The sequence below is a fragment of the Podarcis melisellensis genome, assembly GCF_964234715.1.
Source record: "Podarcis melisellensis genome assembly, chromosome: Z".
Taxonomy (NCBI): Eukaryota; Metazoa; Chordata; class Lepidosauria; order Squamata; family Lacertidae; genus Podarcis; species Podarcis melisellensis.
In genome coordinates this window covers 34747256-34769415 of record NC_138547.1, presented here as the reverse complement: position 1 = coordinate 34769415, position 22160 = coordinate 34747256, and the positions used below count along the sequence as shown (strand labels likewise).

Genomic DNA, 22160 nt, shown 5'->3' with positions numbered 1-22160 from the left:
GAACTGGATTTTGTCCCCAAATGAGGAGGTCTGATGGTCTGAAGATTTCCATCTGTGGTTTACCAACTTGTTCTTTTAATAGGAAAATAAAAGGATGCATGAATTTATCATTTTCACAGTATCCATTTAAAACATTTTTGAACATACATGCGACAGACACCTTTATCCTTAAATGTTACTTAGAAGTGAGTGAACAGAGATTGCTTTTGAGTAAAACTATTTAGGATTTTAGGTTTAATCCAATGTTAAAGAGATTTTATGCATGTCTTCATGCATGTCTCTTGATCACTTCCTCGCTTTCCTTTAAGGAAAACATTCACAATACATAGCAGTTGCCGAGAACCACCTGAAGTTAATGTCTAATCCATTTGTTCCTTCAGCTCTTGTGGCACTCCTTTACAAGCTGTTGAATGTCAACTTAAGTCACACATTGTAGCACTATCCAGACATACTAGCTGCATGCTTTCTAATTTGCCTGGGTATCCAAGGGCAGAAATATGTTTCCAAGTGATAAGTGAAATTTGCCACTAGCCTTATTTCAGTAGAATTACATGATGTGCACGGTTTTACTTTGAAATTCCAATGAATCTTTTCCCAGTTTTGTATTCAAGTTATTGTTTATAGTAAAGTGCTTTGGGAAACCCAAGCTTGCATATTCAGTACTATTTTTCAAATACCTAAAGGCAGAAATATAATCATTCTACATAACTAAATCAGAGTGCAAAATGCAGATAACAGTGCATGAATAATCATGTATTAAAATGAAGTAGTAAATGAGATTATATTTGTGTTTGCCCAATTTGTGTATAAATGTGGAGCAGAATGGAGAGAATTCCAAAGTTGAGGCAGTGTAACAGCACACACAATCAAACTTAAACTACACATGACTAAATTTATTTGAAATAACTTGTTTTATTTGTTGATCTCAGCTGTTATGAGTGAAAATACACATTGCAGCCACTTTGTTAATTGGACACACGGGCCTAATACACATGTCTTTAAAAATCTGAGTTGAAGGCATTACATCTTACTCAATATAATTCAGTTGTGCAATTCACAGCTTCATTAAAACAAAAATATAGGATAATAGACTGAAAATATTTTGCTTGAACTTCATCAGGATTTAAAAGTATTATTGGTAAGAATAATGTGAAGGGTTTAAAGCTATTTTTTAGGATGTATTTGTATGGGGAAAGATCATCATCTTTAAATAATGATTAGAACTGTGTTCCTAACCTTGCATTAATATACTACTTTGTTGTAATAATTCATATAACCATTCCAGTTTATTTTTACATAGCAGTAAAATCCTAATTGGGGCAATATTTGCTTTGTGTTGACCAACATGAGAGTAAGGACTATGGGAATGGGACTTCACTAGGATCTAGAACTCTGAAAGGTTGGGGTTCCTGATCCAGAATAAACCTTTACATGTACAACTATATAATGCCCAATTTTTAGAGACACTTATACAGTGCATGAGAAGTGAGCTATACAGTGTAACCTTACTCCTTGCTCTCACTGGTGAACATTGGAACTAAGGATGTTGAGGAAGCTTAAGTGTGTATAAGTCAGTGAGGTATAATGGGTACACCAGGACTAGAGAGGCTTGATTAAAATCCTTCTTTGTTCACTTAAGTGGCCTTAAAGTCTAACCTTTTTATGGTAAATCAACCATATTGTTTTTTCAGGATAAATTTAGTGAATCCAATTTATTTTACTTGTACCTGCCCTTTACCCTAAGGTCCCAGGGTAAAGGTAAAGGGACCCCTGACCATTAGGAGCCGGCGTACAGCTTCTGGGTCATGTGGCCAGAATGACTAAGCCGCTTCTGGTGAACCAGAGCAGCGCATGGAAACGCTGTTTACCTTCCCGCCGGAGCGGTACCTATTTATCTACTTGCACTTTGATGTGCTTTCAAACTGCTAGGTGGGCAGGAGCAGGGACCAAGCAATGGGAGTTCACCCTGTCACGGGGATTCGAACCTCTGACCTTCTGATCGGCAAGCCCTAGGCTCTGTGGTTTAACCCACAGCGCCACCCGCATCCCTTATTGGTAGCCACCTGCAAATCACTGCTTTTGTCCCCACCCCCATATGCTCCAAAGCTTCTCTTACAATAGTCAGTTTGGGGTGGATGGCAGCTCAGTCATAGAGTCCAAATTCTGTGATCTCTTCATCTCCTTGGGAGCGAAGAAAAGATCCAAAGCAGCCATTATTACTAAGGATTGTAGGAGGAATTGGTGGCGGTGGTGGGCTGGGCTGGGGTAAGGACCCCTTACCTGCTCCACTGTGAATAATTGATCATCTACTGCTACTGTCTTCCATGCTACAGTTTATTTCGCCCGTTCAACTGCAAATTTAGTGGGTACCTGTGCTCTATGTTTGAGTGTAATTTAGTTACTGAGTAACCAGTAACCTTACTACAAATGGATACTATTGCACTGACAATACAGTGGTACCTCGTGTTACGTACTTAATCTGTTCTGGAGGGCCATTCGTAACTGGAAACTGCTCATAGCATGAGACAACCATCTGTTCAGCAAGCCCTAGGCTCTGAGTAGGTCACAACAATTTAAGATACAACATTAAAACATTCTAAAACAAATTACAAGAATAGAGTGGGTCCTAAAAATATACATCTTGCATGTCAAAGGCCAGATTAGGACAAACATGTGGTAGTTATGCATGGTTATGTATCTCAGGATCGTAAAGTTAAGTTGAACACTGAATAATAAAGGTATACTTTTTCCAGAGGTTGTAGCATGGCTTTTTGTCTTGTATTAGTAAAGCAGCTTGGTGTGCCAGCTTTAAGATTTATTTATTTTTAATGTCCTGCCAGTTATGTCCAAACTTAGCATATGCTTCACGTGGTTGAAATGTAAGTCTAATAAGTAACATTCTGATATGCAGCAGCTCTTCAGATGAGAGAAAAGAAAGCTGGAAGAAATCTGTACATTATCTGACTGGGGGGTGGGAAGGGGAGTGGGCAGAGGATGAATAACTACAACTGTTTCTTCAAGTGTGGTGCTTTGTACAATAACTTTAATGCCAACTTTGCTTTAGAAGGGAGAAAGCACACACCATTTTTTAGTAGTACACAAGAATAGTTAGTATACCAAACACATTTTTCAGAACTTGGTGCTAAACCAAACTCTGCCAGCCAACTCTAGGCCAAGAAAAGTGTAGCTAGAGGGGGCAATGTTTATAGCAAAATCTCAGCTGTAAAGTTGTCCACAAACTGCATCTTACTGAGCAGAGTACTGTTTGAAAAACAAATGAATACGTGTCAGTGAGGTGCAGTAACTTGCCATTATTTTCTACTGTGACCTTGATCTTAAGGAATTTAAAAACATTTCTTTGATAGCCAGGACAGGTGTTGGTACCAGGGGTCCTTGGGCAGCTGTTGACACCCCATTTCTTACACTTGCCCCCTCTCTATCCATGCTGGATGATTGGATCTGTGAACCACTCACCATTTTAATTATTTACATTTATGTTTACATACTTGGTGATGTGGAAATTAAAATAGCCACCCCCACCCCACCCCGTGTTGCTACATACTTAAAAAACTTGGGGTGGAAGTGCAATTTGCATATACTAATTTATATGCCTTTGGGAAACAAATGTGGCTAGCCAGGGGTCTCACCAGAACTTAGCCTTGCATTGCACCCAAATGACATATATGCAGAGTTGAAACAAAACATCTCAAAACATGAGGGGAAGGTGCAAGAGATATATAGCCCACTCTCAAAGACCTGTCATCCCACTGCCCATCAACCTCTACAATCCCAGTTGGGTACCCCAGCTGTCTAGCACAGATTACTGTTAACTGTGACCCTTAAACTTGGAGCCAGCCTTATATGAAGCATGTTGTCATTCTTCTCTTACTGATAACACTTATCTGACTTTGACAGTTTGCATGATTTTATTTTAAAAAGTATGCTGATTAATCTGTTATCTCCCTTACCTATCTCTGTTATGTGCCAATTCAGTACAGTGGTATCTCGGGTTATAAATGCTTTGGGTTGCAAACACTTCGGTTTACAAACTCCACTAACCCGGAAGTAGTACCTCGGGTTGAGAACTTTGCCCTAGGATAAGAATTGAAACCGTGTGTTGGTGGTGCGGCGGCAGGGGAGGCCCCATTGGTGAAAGTGCCGCCTCAGGTTAAGGATGGCTCTGCGTTAAGAACAGACCTCCAGAACGAATTAAGTTGATAACACGAGGTACCACTGTACTCCAATTCATACATTTCAAAATACCCAAATAGAGCAGTCCTATTGCTACAATTATATGCAGAAAATATTATTTGAATTGTGGGTGAGTGTCCATGCTGGTATCTGATTCCCAAAATTACTGGCCTGCTAGCACAATTTGGGATACAGGAAGTGGAGAAATTATAATTTATTTTTCGGATAAATTTTACCCACTGTGCACCATAAGGTTTCTAGGTGTGTTTTCAGAATATAACTCAATATTTAAATCAGTTAAAATACTAGAGTGGGTGCTTGAGAACTGGGCATTGCTTTAGACATACTGATTTTGACACTGCTTCTATTACCTGACTATGGCTCATTCTTAGGAAATGAAAGGCATTAAAACATAGGGTGAGGTGGGAATCTGGTTTATATCAAGGGTTCAAGATAAAACTGGTGCCTTCTGCAAATCAAAAATATTACTTTACTCAGAAATGCTCTCTACGTAGTAATGTGACTATGCTTTTCTGATGAGGCAGCAGGCAGGTCTACCACGAAGTTCTCAGTGTTGGTGCAATAGCAGTTGTCTGCATTGACTGTTGGAATGCCTAAGTACATAGCAAAATGCTGTTCTATTATTATCCAGCAGTTGTGGCCAGTTGTGTTGCACTTTTATTTAATTTATTTACGGTATTTATCTATGGCTTTTCAGGTGGTCTTCACAAAACAGTTTACATAAGATTACAACAATTAGACCACTTCCTAAAAAAAATTTGCAGTGAGACAACTTACTTGTTTAGAAAATCTGTTACTGACACACCCACCCACCCACCCATTTCGGGCAAGGTCATCCTGCAGACACACTTGTGGCAATTGGGGGTGGGACCACTTACAGGAGCCACTATGTTTCTATAATTGTTGTAGAACATACATCTGCATGTGCCATAAGAGCTGTATATAACTGCCTGCTAGATAATTATTCATTTACTGTCTAGTGCTAGTTTGTCCCAATTCAGGGTTGCATATTTTTCATCAATCAATCCCATGTCCTTGGACATCAGTGCAAAGGAGAGATGTAGGGCAATAACTTGTCCCCTGTCACAAACCCTGATAGTTCTAAAAACAAATTCCCAGTTTGAGATGAGAAATACATAAGATTTCATGTTGGAAAAAACATTACTCCAATGCGTTACATTTAAGCACTTAAACATTCAGATGGGTTTCTTTAATTCAAGTGAAGTACCATCCAAATTAAAATGCTGGTATTACAGGCATCTCCTCAATACAGTATTTTTTGTGGAAAATAATGAAAGTACTGCTGGAAATTAAGTTATTTGCTGCAGTATGCCACTTTTATAAAACGATACTCAAAAGAGTGTGCTTAATTTTGATGGCAGGTATTAAATGTGTGCCTAATAAATAAGCATTTTCAGTTCTTCTGTATGCATGAACTAATAAATAACATATCCCTAGCCAAATAAGCCCATTTCTTCATATTAAAATGTTCTGGAAGTATACAATTATAATTCAGTTTGTATTTTGTTTTTCAGCTTGTTGAAATGACTCTGTGAATATATTCTATGTTTTAACATTAAATATCATTAACAGTTACTAACTACTAATCTCTTGGCTACTTGTGTGAAATGCTTCAGCTTACTAATTCTGCTTTTTTTATTTATCTCTTATTACTGCTCTCCGTTGATCACTGCATGCAGATTATCGGAAATAAAGTTCCGGTGAGTACCACTGCAGTCTGTCACCACTTGCAGATCCACAATATAACACTTGGGAAACTGTGCATATTGTTTGCAATTATTGTACTTGTATTGGCCTCTTGAATGTCTCTTTGATATGTATAATGCATTTCTGGCATGCAAATTTAGAACAATACTGTAAACTTACATTAAAATGCAACTTTTTATTCCAGATTTCCTAAACAAATCTGCTTTTTTAAAGTTCAGATGCAGCCTTAAGTAGCAAAATTAAAACTTCATTATGGCAAGTGCAATAGTTTGAAAATAGTAATTTCTATTGTCAGACAGTAATGAATTACTTCTCATTGTGATATTTGGGTTGGGGGTGATGTGGGCCTGAATATAGTATTCAGCATTTGCTGGGCTTGGTTACCATCTCCACCCCCTAGTATCCAGTGAAAATGGTTTTCTTGCTTCTTACTGCAAAAGGGCGGGGGGGGGGGGGGAGTGCACACCTTTTGCATTTTTCTTACATATATATCCTAACTATCTTACATCATGAAAGCTAAGAACCGTGTGGTTCCAGATCAGAAGCCCTGGAGTGCAGCCTCTTCCTGCTGAAAGCAGAGATTGCCATCCATGCTGATCCGATCTGTACTGATTGCAAACCCTGCTGGTATTGGCTACAGGGATCTTCCTTTGCAGCATGACTTGAGTTCAATCCAAGTTGCAAAGGAGCATTTTTCTTTGCATCAACAGTCTGAACTCAAGCTGAGTGGCAAAGAAAGGAAGGAAAAGATTTGAAAGCACACTTAAGAGTTTTTGTTTCTGAAGTTGGCTTACCTATTAAAGTGTCCTGCAGGGGGTTGGGTAGTTCAGAATCTGGCCTGCTGACCGGATCCTGTTCTTTCCCCCAATCAGGATAATATCTATCACATTGCTGTTTAACAGGTTTTTAAGGCAATTATTCCATGACATTATCACAGCTGCCTTGGGGAAAGGAAAAAGAAAGCAAAGGAGGCAGCTAGTCAACATCAGTGCCTACTTCATCTGGACTGTCCCTTCCACCACCAAACACCTAACCAACTGTTCATATTATAACATTCATATATTTTAGTGCTAAAATAGTAATCTGCCTTCCATGTCTTGGCAGAAAGGTGGTATATATACTTAAGAAATAAATAAACATTAGGACTTAAATGTAAAAATGCTTATTGTTTAAATCTTAGTAGTAATGTCTGTTAAAGCTAGTTGTCTATAGAGCTTGCTACTTATTGCCATTTCTTTCCTTGATATACATCCTTGATCTAGGGTGGATTTTGGTGAAAAGTGAACACAAACAGCCCAATGCAGAAGGCAATAGAACTACTGGTAGTGGAGGTAGCAATTTGAAACTAGAGCCCCATACCAGCAGAACTGCTGTAATCTTTCACTGGGAGCAGATTTGACAGTTCCTTATATATTCAGACATAGTGCAAAATTGAGTTATAATTTCAGTGAGAGATTTAACACAATAAAACATGAAAGTAGAACAATGAATTTCCTCAGAATGTGTTTCCAGAACACACTTCAGAAATGAAGCTGGTTTAAATGCAAACCAGGCACAAAGTGCTACAGTTGAAACATTTTTCTTTGCTTTTGTGCAATTTGTTGCCTCTCAAAGTAAACGAAGCCTGCTTTTTTTAAAAAAGAGCAGGAAATAAAGGTTTGAAGCAGTGTTCAGTTCTTGTGTGCTGAAAACAGGCTGAGATTTTTCTTTAGCTTCATATAGAATAGAATTGTTTTGGTTCTTAGGAACTTAAACTAGTCAAAAATGTTAGTGTTTCAGCTATTGCAGTGTTAACACATACACTCCTGTAGGTAGTAAAGTGACATACTGCAGATGAAGATTGAAGTATGTTTTAATAATTTGTATTGCTGGTTATACATTTTCATTGTAACAAAGATACATCAGTGGAACTGTCTTGAAAAATATCAAAGCGGTTGCTTTGTTCCTCTGTTTGTATTATACCAGTCTTCTAAAATGAATAACTTAAATACTGAGCCATAATATACTCAAAAGGTAAATTATTTCACATTAATATAAATATTATTCTTGCTCTATATAAAAAGTTTCTGTCCATTTTATAGTTCATTACAGATAAGCAACTAAAAGAATTGACTGTTGAATCACCTTTCATGTTCTCCATCGCAGAATATTGTATTAAAGGAAACAGAACCAAGCTTTAGCACTTTATATTAGCATGTTTATAGCAAAAGAAGATGAACAGAGTAATGCTGATAGGTTGCTGCAAGCAAAAAGAAATTGAGAGACAATAATCTTGTTAAGAATTAACCACTATGAACTGTGGTTAGGAATATTCAGGTGAAAGGCTTTGAAAATGGAGTTTGAAAGCCATCTCTCAAAATAGCAGTTTTAAGAGAATTCAGATAGAAGATACCATAGAATAGAGCTTTCCAAACAGTGCGCAGGACATTTTAGTGTGTTGGCTGCAGTGTGTAGGTGTATTGTGTGAACATTTCCCACACTCCTCCCAGGGCTGGAAAGGTGTTAGTCTAGCCTCTGGTTGGCTAGTAAAACTGAATTACCGTGTCACGAAATCATGCATGTCTAAAAAGTGTGTCACCAACATGAAACGTTTGGAAAGCTCTGCCATAGAATTATCACTGCATACTTTAGCTAGTGCCGTAGCTGTAGTTATTGGGAGGGTGGTATTTGCTTATGGAGGATCCTTTCCTGATGCCCTGTTTCATACAAACATGCATGCATGACTTCGGATAGTGGGTTTTCAGAAACTGCCATGTTACATCATCTTAGTTCATTTACATATTTCAAAATATTGGTTAAATTTAATCTGAGGGTAGGTGGAAGAGTGGAATTCTAGTTCTGAAATGAAATCCTCTTCCAGTTTTTGATTTTGCCAAAAGGTTTAGATTTGAAATACTTGAGAGTGCTTAAATCCCAAAGAAATTCAAGAAATCACCAGATACATAAAATAATTATTTACTTCCATTAATTATTTTATGTATTTGGTGATTTCTTAAATAAACTGTTTCCAGAGTTTATTTAATCATTTTAAAGGGCACATTTCATTAAACTGTAGCATAGATTTTTCTGGTACTAAAAGCTTTATATAAAAATTGTCATGGTTGCCACTGTTGGGTAGTATCTAGCATTACTCCCTAAATACGTTTGAGTAAGAGTAATGTGGATGGACAGGTGGCATGGTTACTTGTAACAACAGTACCTCTTGTCATACATAGTCTATGTAGATATGCTTCTAGACCTACAGGATGTGATGATGCCAGCTCTTATAAGGAAGTTTTCATATTATTGTGTATTTGAATTATGGATTGATTTTGTAGTTGTAAATTGCTCAGAAGCAATTTTGTTATATATGTGATATGTAAATTAATAAATAATAAGGTACGCAATCAGTGTTAGGCTCAAAATGGACCTATTTCAGACTTACAGTGGTTTGAATTGGGCTTCAGCCATTGCTTAATTAGCTAAATCTGGCTATTTTGTAAGTTTGACAATGTTGATGGCATTGCTGGGAGCTGTATAAATGAAAAATACCTTGATCAAGCATGTCTAACTGCTTAAAGAGACAGAAGAAGGATTAGTGTGCTTGGTGTGGTCCCTGATATAATTAACTACCAAATACATAGAAATCCTGTTAGAGATGCTGTGGGTGAAAAGAAGTGTGAAAAATATCTGACCTGTCTTCATTAAATTCAGGCAGAGACCATATAGAGCTAAGGAGCTTTAGGAACTGCCTATTAATAATAACCAGTCTTCTGAGATAAGCCAAGTTCCTGTGACTTACCAAAACCACAGTGATAATTCATTCTCTTTTGATAAAGAGATGTTTGCTCATTCTTCAAGATTTTGAGCATCATAGCCTTAAAGACTGATTAGCTGATACTTCAGTGCCAGAATACTGCTTGAATTACGTATTTTAGCTGATATTTTTCAGCAGTAGTACCACCTTAATAGATAGATGGAATCTGTCAGGAGCTCTATATTATAGTTTTATTGTACAGCGAATGAGGCATGCACTCTAGCTGTATTTGAAACCAGATAAAAGAACTTTGAATCAGAGGGCAATAATTAAATTGTGCAGAAACATTTTTCTTAAATCACTAATTTTACTATCGCAAATCTGAGTCCCTCCCATTTGTTCATCTTTCATTGTCCTTTATTTGGGAAGAATAATAAAGAGGAAAATTAAGTCCCAAATGAGTCCATCATATTGATGCATTGCACAATTAACACAGATAAGGTAAGAGAATCATAGCTACAAATAGGGAGTGCTTAAAGAAATGGTGACTTCATAGGAGTGATTCCTGATTTGCACCAGGATTGCTGCTGTATCTTGAAAAAAGATGCTGCCACGTTGGATTCTTTCACTACATGATGCCAGTATGCCTTTGATTTGCCACCACAAATTCTAGGTCAGGAGAATTGCCTTGGCAGAGTAAGGACAGGAATTCCTTGATGTAGCCCACACTGTTTGGGGGCATTTTAAATCTCCATTATCCAGGAAGAATGGTCCATCCCTAAAATCTTGTTGATTAATGAAAAGGAAAAGTGGTGGTGGTGGTGGGGAACCATACCATTTTTACCATCTTGGAATTACAGGGCAAATTGCCAGAAAAATGCAGTTGAATGATAAGACTTAATTTTTTTAATAGTGATTTAATGTTTCTGGGCCAGAACCCACTACACACACGCGTGTGTGTAAATTTGGAGTTTAATTGTAATGGACTGTAAAAGTACAGTCTGTGATAAATGAATTTGAATTTAAAAGTAAACAAAGTTACCCTGCAGAACAGCATTGATTGGTGAGTCATCTTCACATAAGAATAAACTTAGAATTGCTGAATAATTTAATACCTTTAGGTGGAATAGGAAGACTCTGAAGGCAGGAAATGAGAACCTGTGGTCATTCTAGATGTTGTTACTCTCTGATTCCCAGCAGGCCCAATCATCATTGCTAATGGTCAGGAATGATGGGAATCCTAGTCCCACAGGTTCCCCAACACGACCTTAAGGATTGTTAATTGTAGCTGATGGATGAAGCCCTCTTCAAATCTGGAGAAAACAATAGTTTTAGGAAAGCTGAAGCTGGTATGGTACAGTTATTATGCATAGCACACATATTCTCTTTCTTTATTTTTTCCTATCAGCTCTTCTCAAATGGATTTTCCAGGTTTTTGAATGTATAAAATCTGTTTGCCCATACTACAGTAGGGCAAAATAAATGGCAATGTTAGCATAATAGTAAACTTAATAAGTTTTCAGCTTTTTAATGATAGAAATTTAGGTGGGTGGGTATAGGAGTGGACATTTAGTGAATAGGCCTCCCATCTGGACATAGTTTTAGCACAAGGGTGGCTAACCTGTGACCTGCATTTGGCCCACCAAGCCATAGGAAAGGACACAACAGGCCCTGCAGCTGTATTTCCCAATCTGATCAGGAGATAAAGCTTTCTACCTACTCTTTTATGGAGCCTCCCTAAAGAGCAGACAGAATGGTCTTTTCTCCTCTGAACTTTGAACTAGGCAATTCTATGCTAAGATTGGAAACAAAGTTCTTCTGCTTTTTTTTTTAAGACTAAAATGTATCATTTCTACCCCTGAGCTAAGAGCATGGGGTGGGAAGAAATGCTGCCTTTTATTTTTCATGGAAACGTAAGTGTAAAGCCATCTCAGTGGCTGCAGTGGAGAGGTCTGGAAATTCTGATAGTATGTGTGTGTGCATATATGTGACAGATCTGTGTTCCTGTATGTGCAGTTTGCATGGAAATGCATACCTAGGCTTCCTTGTGCTCTCAGCAAGAGCTGTATCGGCACCCCCCTGCCCGCCTCTTATGCCCTTAGCTAGGCGATGTATCCAAATCCCCACTGTCCCTTGTGCCCTTAGCACTCTCCAGCTCTCTGTCTTTCTTCCCTCTGTGCCCTGCTGGGCACTCTGCTCACGTTTCTAATAGTGCTGCTGGCCGACTGGGGAGGGGGCCCTGCAGGGCTGTTGTAATGACCTGCACCAGTGGCGGAATTTTACTGCCAAGGCACCCAGAGGTGCCTGCATACTTTGCCCAGCTGTCCAGAGCAGCAGAGGAGTGGCCCAGGGAGCAAGCTCATACCCATCTGAGGCAAAGTGGAGAGGTTTGATTTTTGTACCTCTCTGGACTGCATCTTTGACAGGCCAGCCTAAGTATGCCCCTGTGTACAAGCAAATATTGGTCACACACACCACAAGCCATCAGTGTTGTCCTTGTACCAAAAAAGGTTAGCCATCCCAATTTTAAAAGTTATTGTGTAAAGTACTGATAATCTTCTGGAGAGTTCCTCTTCTAACCAGTACCCCTAACCAGTCTTGTGGGCAAATGCAGATATTACAAGGAGGTATAAATTATTGTTTTTCTACCTACCATATAGCAAAGCAATAGGATGTTGATGCTATCAAGTGATATTGGTCTAATGAGCTTAGAGATCTGTACTGATCTCAGCTGTTGAATCTCTAGCCTCATTAACCTTTCAAGACTGACTGTTCATTAGTAGCTTGACCAAGCAACCAGGCACTTAAGGATTGAAATTTTACTGCCTTTGTATCTAAAATCAAGCCATACAGTGAGGGGAAAAGTATTTGATCCCCTGCTAAATTTGCCCATTTGCCCTCTGACGAAGAAATGACCAGTCCATAATTTTAATGGTAGGTTTATTACAGCTGTGAGAGATAGGATAACAACAGGAAACCCCCCAGAAACCCAGAGGACAAGGGGCTAAATACTCATTCCCACCCCCAGCACCATTTTGCCAGGACTGGTCCATGACATTTTGTTTCCAGAGGCAAAAATGAACATGAAATATAGGGAGCTAGTTTATACCAACATGATTGGCCAATCTAAGTTTTATCTACACCAACTGGCAGCTGCTCTCCAGAGTTTTGAGGTAGGGGTGTTTCCCAGCCTTACCTGAAGATGCTGAGGATTGAACTTGTGACCTTTTGCAAGCAAAGCAGGTTTCCCAACACTGAATATCACCCCAATACACCGCACTACGTTCCACATACAGAAGTTGGCAACTGAAACTTACTTCTGCATTAATCACACAGCTGGAGACAGCATTCAAACCTAGCAGGCATTTGGTGTGGCCATAGCTTCCTCATCCCTCTTCTACAGAAATCTTACTCTAATCGCTTTCTCTAGAGTGGAGAATATGTGTAAGTGATAATATTTGCTCCTCTCTGGAGAGAGCGTCTATAAAGCAATGCAAAAGCAAAATGCTTTATAAAGCACTTACAGTGCCCTGAGACAGGATCACTGACCTTTAGTAGATCAAGAGAATAAGGAACACAGAGTGCTTATTCTTCGCTTAGCAGAAATTAGAACATCTAAATTTGTATAGTATTTCTTTCTAAATCCCCAATAGGGATGGAGCCAGCTCTACTGAGGCACCATGGAATCTGCATAGACCTGAAAGAGCTGCTTCTCCCACCTTTTTGATGGGTTCTTTCCCTCTGACTGCTTCTCATTTGTTGTGGCTCCTTACTGCATTCTGCCCAGTGTCAGCCCAAAATAAAAACTTCATCTGAACTTGATACCCTTTTTTGTTTACTAATGTAATTGTGCATATGCAATGCATGACAAACACATGGGCATTAAAAGCCCATTACCATAAATAGCTGCTGTATAGAAAACCACTATTTAGAGGAAGCTGGTGATCCATAATGAACTGAAAAGGTAAAAGCCTCATGGGTTTAAGTGACCGATGTAGTACCTAAACAAAACAAGGTAAATTATAGAGCTATGTCTTGTTTTGCCAGAGGAGAAAGCAATTAACAGTAATCCAAACAGAGTAGAGAAGCCAATTTTCATTGCAGCATGCTTGAGGTTGTAATGAAGCTTTATTGATTACATAATGGGTATGGGTCATGAAAATGAAATTGTGGCAGAACAATTTAAGTTGATATCTGTCATGGTAGAAGTTATGGGAAGCATGTAAGGCATGTCTATATTTATAACATCAGTATAAAAACTCATTTGCTGTCAAATTCCCAACATAGCTGGGAACTGTAGTTCTGTGTAAAAGATATCCAACAGTATTTGCTGTTCTTGAAAAAATATATTTCCTAGTGTTCTTTGGGGAAGCCATGGTAGTTAAAATAGTTTTGGACCATTGTGTAGAGATACTGTTAATCATGAATATGACAGTTTAAGAAATCACATGTGGATTGAATATTTCTCCTGTTAAAATAATAAGATTTCAAGAACTGAAGTCTACGTTATGAAATAGCTTATTCAGGCTGTAGAGGGTCCCAGGAAGGCATACGTTTGTTTTGATGAACTTGTTTTGTTTTGTTTACCTGTATGTTAGTTGCCTTTTCCATTTTGTGCTGGATAAATTGTTGTTATTTATAAATTATTGTTATTTATTAGTTGCTTTACTCATAAAGTTCAAAGTGACTTACAGACAGACCAATCAATCACAGTAAACACAAATATGTCTAAACAAAAGAGGACACGTTTAGCAACTCCTGCTCCAGCAAAAGAGGTCATACATGCATAAAAACCCTCCACGTTAAAAGCCAAACTCCAGGCAGAAAAGAAAGTTTTTGGCTGAAATACAATAGATAAATTAATTTAATTAAAATGAAGTTTTTATTCTGTATATGAAGATTAAAAGAAACTGTTCTTTGAAGGGAAAAATGGTTCTTTTATCTCCTTTCCATGTGCATAAAGCTTACCTGCAAAAGGTTTTTTTCCAAAATTTTATGAATTCTATTACTCAGTTTTATAATGCTTTGTAGAGTAAGGTTTGTGGGGGGGGGAACAACTCTTACCAATGATGCAGGTTAGGTGGAGAGAGTGTCTTTTTAATTATCTAGTAACATTTTAACTATGTTAATTTAAAAAAAAATTATTTCAGGAGAGAGAAAGTCTCCAGCAGATATGCAAACTATAAATATGGGAGAAATGCAATGTTTACTGTATGAATTATGCAGTGTACGTTATATATGTATGTATATGTATATATATGTGTGTGTGTGTGTGTATATATATATATATATATATATTTGCTTTCGTAGATTTTCACGGGTACAGGAATGCAGGTTTTGGTGTCCTCGGGTGTCTTCCCGTGTAAAAGTTGGGGTGTCTAGGCGACGTTTCGACGAGGTCTCACTCGTCATCTTCAGGCTGGTGCTTTCGGCTTCTTGTTACTGGAACAGAGCAGGATCTCAGTGTTTGAGTTCCTATAAATACTGTTGAGGGGGTGTGGTGTATAGCCTCCAATGTTCTGGGCAGAGAGGAAGTTCCCAGGCTAGTGTGCCTTTTCTTCTTTTGTTCCTTAATTACTTGAGGGATATCTTGAGTGATTTCTTGAGTGATATCCTGAGTACCACTTAGGTGGGTCATTAGGTGTGGATTAGTTGCTAAAGTCTTTTACACGGGAAGACACCCGAGGACACCAAAACCTGCATATATATATATATATATATATATGTATGTGTGTATGTGTGTGTGTGCATATATATATATATATGTGTGTGTGTGTGTGTGTGTGTGTGTATGTGTATGTGTATGTGTATGTATAGAGAGAGAGCGCGCGCGAGAGAGGGAGGGAGTGCAAAGTGGTTCAAAGTGTGAGATCTGAGGCAGATAAGATCCTCTGTTCAAATTTTCCCTTTGCCATAGTTTTTACTCCCTTAGAGGTTCTACTTAGACATCCCATGTATAGTATGAGAATAAGAATGCTGACCTACCTTACAAGGCTGTTGAAAATGCTAATTTCTGTGAAGTGCTTGAAATGCTTGACATTCTCTATATAAATGCTAAGTGCAACATTCACTAATATACACATTAACTCTCACTAATTTGTCAATGGTTATGGCTGTTTAAAATAGAAGAAGAGTACATTCTTGCTTCTGAAAACAAATTGAAAAATAATTTTGTTATAGCATAGTTCTGTGAATGTTTTCAGAGTGGCTTTTCTTTAATGAGAAGAAATGAAGCAGTCTAACACTTGAAATGAAATGGAAAGTAATTATGATGATGTTGACTCATTAGAAAGCACTAAACACTTCTTACCTGCTCATCCCTGGAAAGACATAGAGGCTGTATTTTGGGAGGAAACACAATTTTTGCCTAAATAAGCATAGATACACTCTTCTACTACCTGAGTATGTGCCAAACCACTGAGAATTAGAATATGAATAATTAGCCACAGTGGCTGTTCAGACATAACCCTAAAATGATTTAGTGAATGTTTATGTGAATGAGCCTGTATGAGCATTGGGTTTCTTTGCTTCCTTCTTCTCTTCCTTGCATGGCTTCTGCTTTTAAACTAGTCTTTGTTCTCTGTTATGTTGGTCCTCTGAACTGTTGTTGCTTCAAATAAGCGAGGATTAAATATAGATTGATCTGTGTTTGCATATGAAAGTATTATATTCTGAACCAATGCTCCAGGCCCACAATTCAGTTGTTCTTGGTGATATAAGATTAAACATTGTTGGTGTTTAGTCATGTCCGACTCTTCGTGACCCCATGGACCAGAGCACGCCAGGCACTCCTGTCTTCCACTGCCTCCCGCAGTTTGGTCAAACTCATGTTGGTAGCTTCAAGAACAGTGTCCAACCCTCTCATCCTCTGTCGTCCCCTTCTCCTTGTACCCTCAATCTTTCCCAACATCAGGGTCTTTTCCAGAGTCTTCTCTTCTCATGAGGTGGCCAAAGTAATGGAGCCTCAGCTTCAGGTTCTGTCCTCCTAGTGAGCGCTCAGTGAGCTGATTTCCTTAAGAATGGATAGGTTTGATCTTCTTGGTACTCTCAAGAGTCTCCTCCAGCACCATAACTCAAAAGCATCAATTCTTCGGCGATCAGCCTTCTTGATGGTCCAGCTCTCACTTCCATACATCACTACTGGGAAAACCATAGCTTTTACTATACGGACCTTTGTTGGCCAGGTGATATCTCTGCTTTTTAAGATGCTGTCTAGGTTTGTCATTGCTTTTCTCCCAAGAAGCAAGCGTCTTTTAATTTCGTGACTGCTGTCACCATCTGCAGTGATCATGGAGCCCAAGAAAGTAAAATCTCTCATTACCTCCATTTCTTACCCTTTTATTTGCCAGGAGGTGATGGGACCAGTGGCCATGATCTTAGTTGTTGTTGTTTTTTTATGTTGAGCTTCAGACCATATTTTGCGCTCTCCTCTTTCACCCTCATTAAAAGGTTCTTTAATTCCTCCTCACTTTCTGCCTCATCTGCATATCTGAGATTGTTGATATTTCTTCCGGCGATCTTAATTCCGGCTTGGGATCCATCCAGTCCAGCCTTTCACATGATGAATTCTTCGTATAAGTTAAATAAGCAGGGAGACAATATACAGCTTTGTTGTACTCCTTTCTCAATTTTGAACCAATCAGTTGTTCCATATCCAGTTCTAACTGCAGCTTCTTGTCCCACATAGAGATTTCTCAGGAGACAGATGAGGTGATCAGGCACTCCCATTTCTTTAAGAACTTGCCACAGTTTGCTGTGGTTGACACAATCAAAGGCTTTTGCGTAGTCAATGAAGCAGAAGTAGATGTTTTTCTGGAACTCTCTAGCTTTCTCCATAATCCAGCGCATGTTTGCAATTTCATCTCTGTTTCCTCTGCCCCTTTGAAATCCAGCTTGCACTTCTGGGAGTTCTCCGTCCATATACTGCTTAAGCCTGCCTTGTAGAATTTTAAGCATAACCTTGCTGGCGTGTGAAATGAGTGCGATTGTGCGGTAGTTGGAACATTCTTTGGCACTGCCCTTCTTTGGGATTGGGATGTACACTGATCTTCTCCAATCCTCTGGCCACTGCTAAGTTTTCCAAACTTGCTGGCATATTGAGTGTAGCACCTTAACACCATCATCTTTTAAAATGCTAAATAGTTCAGCTGGAATGTCATCACCTCCACTGACCTTGTTATTGGCATAGTGATACTGAATTGACTTATGCATAGTCGGCTATTTTGAAAAGTTCCGTGTAAATATCCCATAGAGATCAGAATCATGATTGTCTGTCTAATTCTTTCCATGTCTTGTAATAAGGCTTTGGCATTACCACCTGCAATATGTGATGATGGTCAAATTCTTAGATTAGATAAGTCTTATAGCCACTCCTGCAGATTTGTGTATGTTGGAAAGCAGGTTTTAACTTGATATGATTTAAGCTAATGAATTCCAGATGACAGGTCCATATGGCTTATATAGTGACTGCCTTTTGAGGCTTCTGGTTTTTTGTAATCTATAAGTATGGAAAATTACCTTGTCTTTTTCATTCTTTGACTAGTTTGCTCTTACATTTCTCTGCTGACTCTAGGAGTGCCTTTTTATTAGTTTAAAAACTTGTTCAGCAATGCTTGCAGCAGCATTTTTAGTACCTTGTCTGCTGCTTTCCATTTCTGGGAAACCTTTCTTGATTCCCCCCCCCCCTTTATACATTTTTAGCTTGGAAGCTCTGGGTGTCTCCTGTAGTGTGCTTCAAATCTTTCTTTTTATAAACCATTTTTGTGCTGCTTTCATATTGACCTTCACTCTTAAACTGCCTTCCAAGATGATGCTAGAATTATTACTTCAGTAATGCAAAGTGGCAGTGAAGAGAAACAGGAATTTTGTTATACAGACATATAATGGGGATAAAAAAGACAGTTATAGAGAAGTATGGAACGACTCACAGTACCTATACTTAGACACCACAAGCTACATTTCAGTATAAGCCTGTTACTGCTATTCAGATGTTTGCATTGAACATGTAGTTTGAATTTACTGTTCTGGAAGGTGGTAGAATGGGAAGTATTTAGGGGAGAGGCACTTCGAATCTCTAAATACAATTATTATTTAAATGTATTCACCTTTCAGATCCTCCACTTCAAGAGGAAAGCATTTGTTATGTTTGGGATGTTCACCCTTCGGTACAGCTTTCAGTGTCAGGAACAGAAGGGGAAAGAGTTGATGTATGCATGTGAGAGTGGGCCATAATAATTTAGTAGTCAGCAGTCTTTTGATTTCTGCATTGATAATACCCCACTCTCTCTCACACATCTGCTCTTTCACCCTCTGTCCTTTACTTTATGAACTGTATCAAGAGATAGTACATTCTGATGTTGAGATCCATTTCCGTTATTCATGAATTTAAAACAAAACAAAGCCATACTTGCAGCTAAAGTCTTAAAAATAGGTGAATGAAGAGACACTAAATTCACAAACAGTGCTTGAACAGATTCTAGCTTTGTACTGTTGATGCTTTATGGCAGGATTAAAAAGAAAGCAAATATTCAAAGCTTCATTATAATATTGCTCACAGTATAACTATTTCTGTTTAAAATTGAAGCAAAATTGATGTGTGTTACTGATCAAGCTGATATTAATATCAGCGACTGTGCCACCTTGATTAACTTAAGATGAGTTTATTGAGTTCTGAATTCTAGACATTCATTTTTAGTGAATATTCAGCCAAGTTATAGTTGCCATAAAATAGAAAGGGAAGGGTAAGAAGTGTAAAAAAAAACAAAAACCTCCCTTAAGCAAAAATGTATCACATGTAAATTTGACAGATTTTTGTATGAATTGAGTTAGGAATTATTTAAAGGTATACACTGTTCAAGAACTAAGACCACTTCCCTGTTGCATTGTGATGGTAACACAAAGTGGAATGCTGATTGCATTAACAAATGTGATAACCAGCTATGGTTGTTGAGACCCATGACTTCTATGGACGTGTATTTAAGCATACACTTCCTTGTTTCTGTGGCCTGTGCTTCCTCCCACATATGCCCAAAACACATGTCCCATAGCAGGTATACTACAAAAAAGGCACTAAAGATTAGCCTAAAAATGGAAACCTTGTCATTTTGATATTGATATTAATTTTGTTTAATTTTGTTAATTTGTTTTTGTTGAGTACAAGGGAAATTGAAGAAATGTGTAAGCTGTTACTTGTTTTGATCGGTAAAGAATTACAAATTAAACTTTATTTTGTTTTACAGGTTAGCATGAATTACACTACACAACAAAATTTGACAAAAGTCATGCCTCTATGATAAAAATAGCCATTTCCTATAGATTTTTAGGTGCTGAGCATGAATATGACAATGAAAATACAAAATTGACTACTTTTTCTTAGAGAGCTGCAATAGTTTATTATATAATCAAGAAATACGTATATATGACATGTATTGGTAAAAGCCTTCTTCTACATCTCATGCTGCTTTGCTTGTTACTTGCATAGCTGCTCAGGATTGTCTCTGGCAAATATCCAGCAGTAGTCAGCCAACATGGAAATGGACTACTTTCACTGGTATCATTTCTCCATGTTACAATTTCCGGATGAAAACTGTTTACCGTGCTTATCACTAACCATATTGCAGCTGATGGGGAATAAATCCAAGTGGGATTGGAGAAAGTGTATCTTTAAGGGCATTTTGCAGCCAAATTTGTGATACAGAGACAATGTGACCTCAACCAGTTCCTTGTAGTTTTCTCTCCTGACATTCCCAAGGAAGTTAGTTGACACAAGACAAAATGCATCCCAAACTTTTTTCTCGTCACCTTGAAGCAGGTTGTCGAACATCTGGTCTTTAAAGAGCTCATGGATCCGAGGATCCACAAAAATTCTGTCTTTAATTTTTGCTGCACTGAGTTGACGGAATTTGTTAGATTGAAAGCTGATCCTGTCTTAGTCCATGGCTTTTATGAAGTTTTTCATAAGACCAAGTTTGATGTGTAGCGGTGGATTTTTTTGTGTTTCTGCCAGTGCTGGGTGTACCACATTCTTCTCTCTAACCTTCAGAGATTTCCGTTGAGACCGTTCTCTCTTCACATAGTGGAATGTCTTTGCTCGGTAGTCCTAGTCACACACAAAAAACCTAGTGGCATTTGTATATCCCAGCTGCGGACCCATCAACACAGACACTGCTTTCAAGTCACCACAGAGATGTCATCCATACCTGCTGTATTGAAAGCAGTCTAACAGCTATTTTAGGTTGTCATAGCTTTCTTTCATGTAGGCAGCGTGTTCTCACTGGAATGGGTGAGAATCAGATGGTATTTTCAGGCACACTACTGCCCACTTCTTTTTCCTTGTGATGCTTCCAGAAACAGGTAGTACCATGTAGAAGGAGCAGTCGTTTTTGTGCATAGGGAACAGCAAATGACATTACCCCTCTTTTATGCCTTTCAGCCATTTTGGAAGATTTCTTGCACACATACTGCAGCATATGTGCGGGGTCCAGGCCTTGTCCTGTTCCCTGATATTGCATCCAAAATAAAGCTGATAACACCTTTCCCCCACACTATTGGAGTTATGGCCCTTTTCTGGCTTACAAACATTTCCTATTAATGTAACAATTGTTAACACATTTATGAGGCATCACTACTTCTGGATTTACAGTGCAGGGATTACTTGTGTAGTACTTATGACACAGGAGTAATGGGAGCTTAACACATGAAGTCACACAAATGACTTGCTCACCCTGTGAGACTTCACTTCTTATCAGATATCTCAACATCTTATTTCAGCCATCTTAAAGTTGCAATGTCGTGACTCAACTGCATTATTCAGCTGCATGCCCTTGTTCTTGGGAGTGGTGTGTATAACAGACTGATGCATTATGATGCCATATTTCACAATCTGGAATTAGAAATATAACATTGCCAAATGAAATTACGTACTTAATGCGGACTGGGTCGTTTTTACATGACAGTCTTTCTATCTCCTAAATAGGAGCCAATCAACAAATGTTATTGTAATTTTCGTGATCAGCACCTCAAAATTAGTAAAGATTGGGTGTTTACATTCAGAGGTACTTTGTGTGTTGTGCAGTGTTATGGTTAACTGGATTTCACAGTAACTTCTAACCCTGGTTTAAAGTTTATTGAGAAGGCATGAGAAGAGAAGGGATTGTAGGAATGAACAGTACATTCCAACAACTCATTCCTTAACTATGGTTAAAGAACCGTTATTTCTGCACAGGGCCACCATAGATCACTGGATGTGCAAGAACTATGATCATCATCATTATTTATTAATTAAATTTGTACACCGCCCATCATCTGTATATCTCAGGGTGGTTCACACAATAAAATTACAATATAAAAAACCACAACATGCATAATAAAAATAGGAACAAAAACAACTTTCTGATAAGAGTGAAACTTGGAGATATGGTGAAACACCAGTCTTGCTTAAGTTGACATATGTGTTTGTAAAATAACTCTTTGTATTCTGATACAT

General features: G+C 38.3%; 1 protein-coding gene across 1 annotated transcript in view; it reads left to right on the top strand.

The window, feature by feature from the left end:
* Positions 1 to 22160, top strand: part of DIAPH2 (diaphanous related formin 2) — a 346935-nt gene that overhangs the window by 25254 nt on the left and 299521 nt on the right. Inside the window, exon 5 of the mRNA XM_081897572.1 lies at positions 5913 to 5933. Within this exon, the coding sequence (XP_081753698.1) occupies positions 5913 to 5933 (21 nt within the window). The remainder of the gene's footprint in view (positions 1 to 5912; positions 5934 to 22160) is intronic.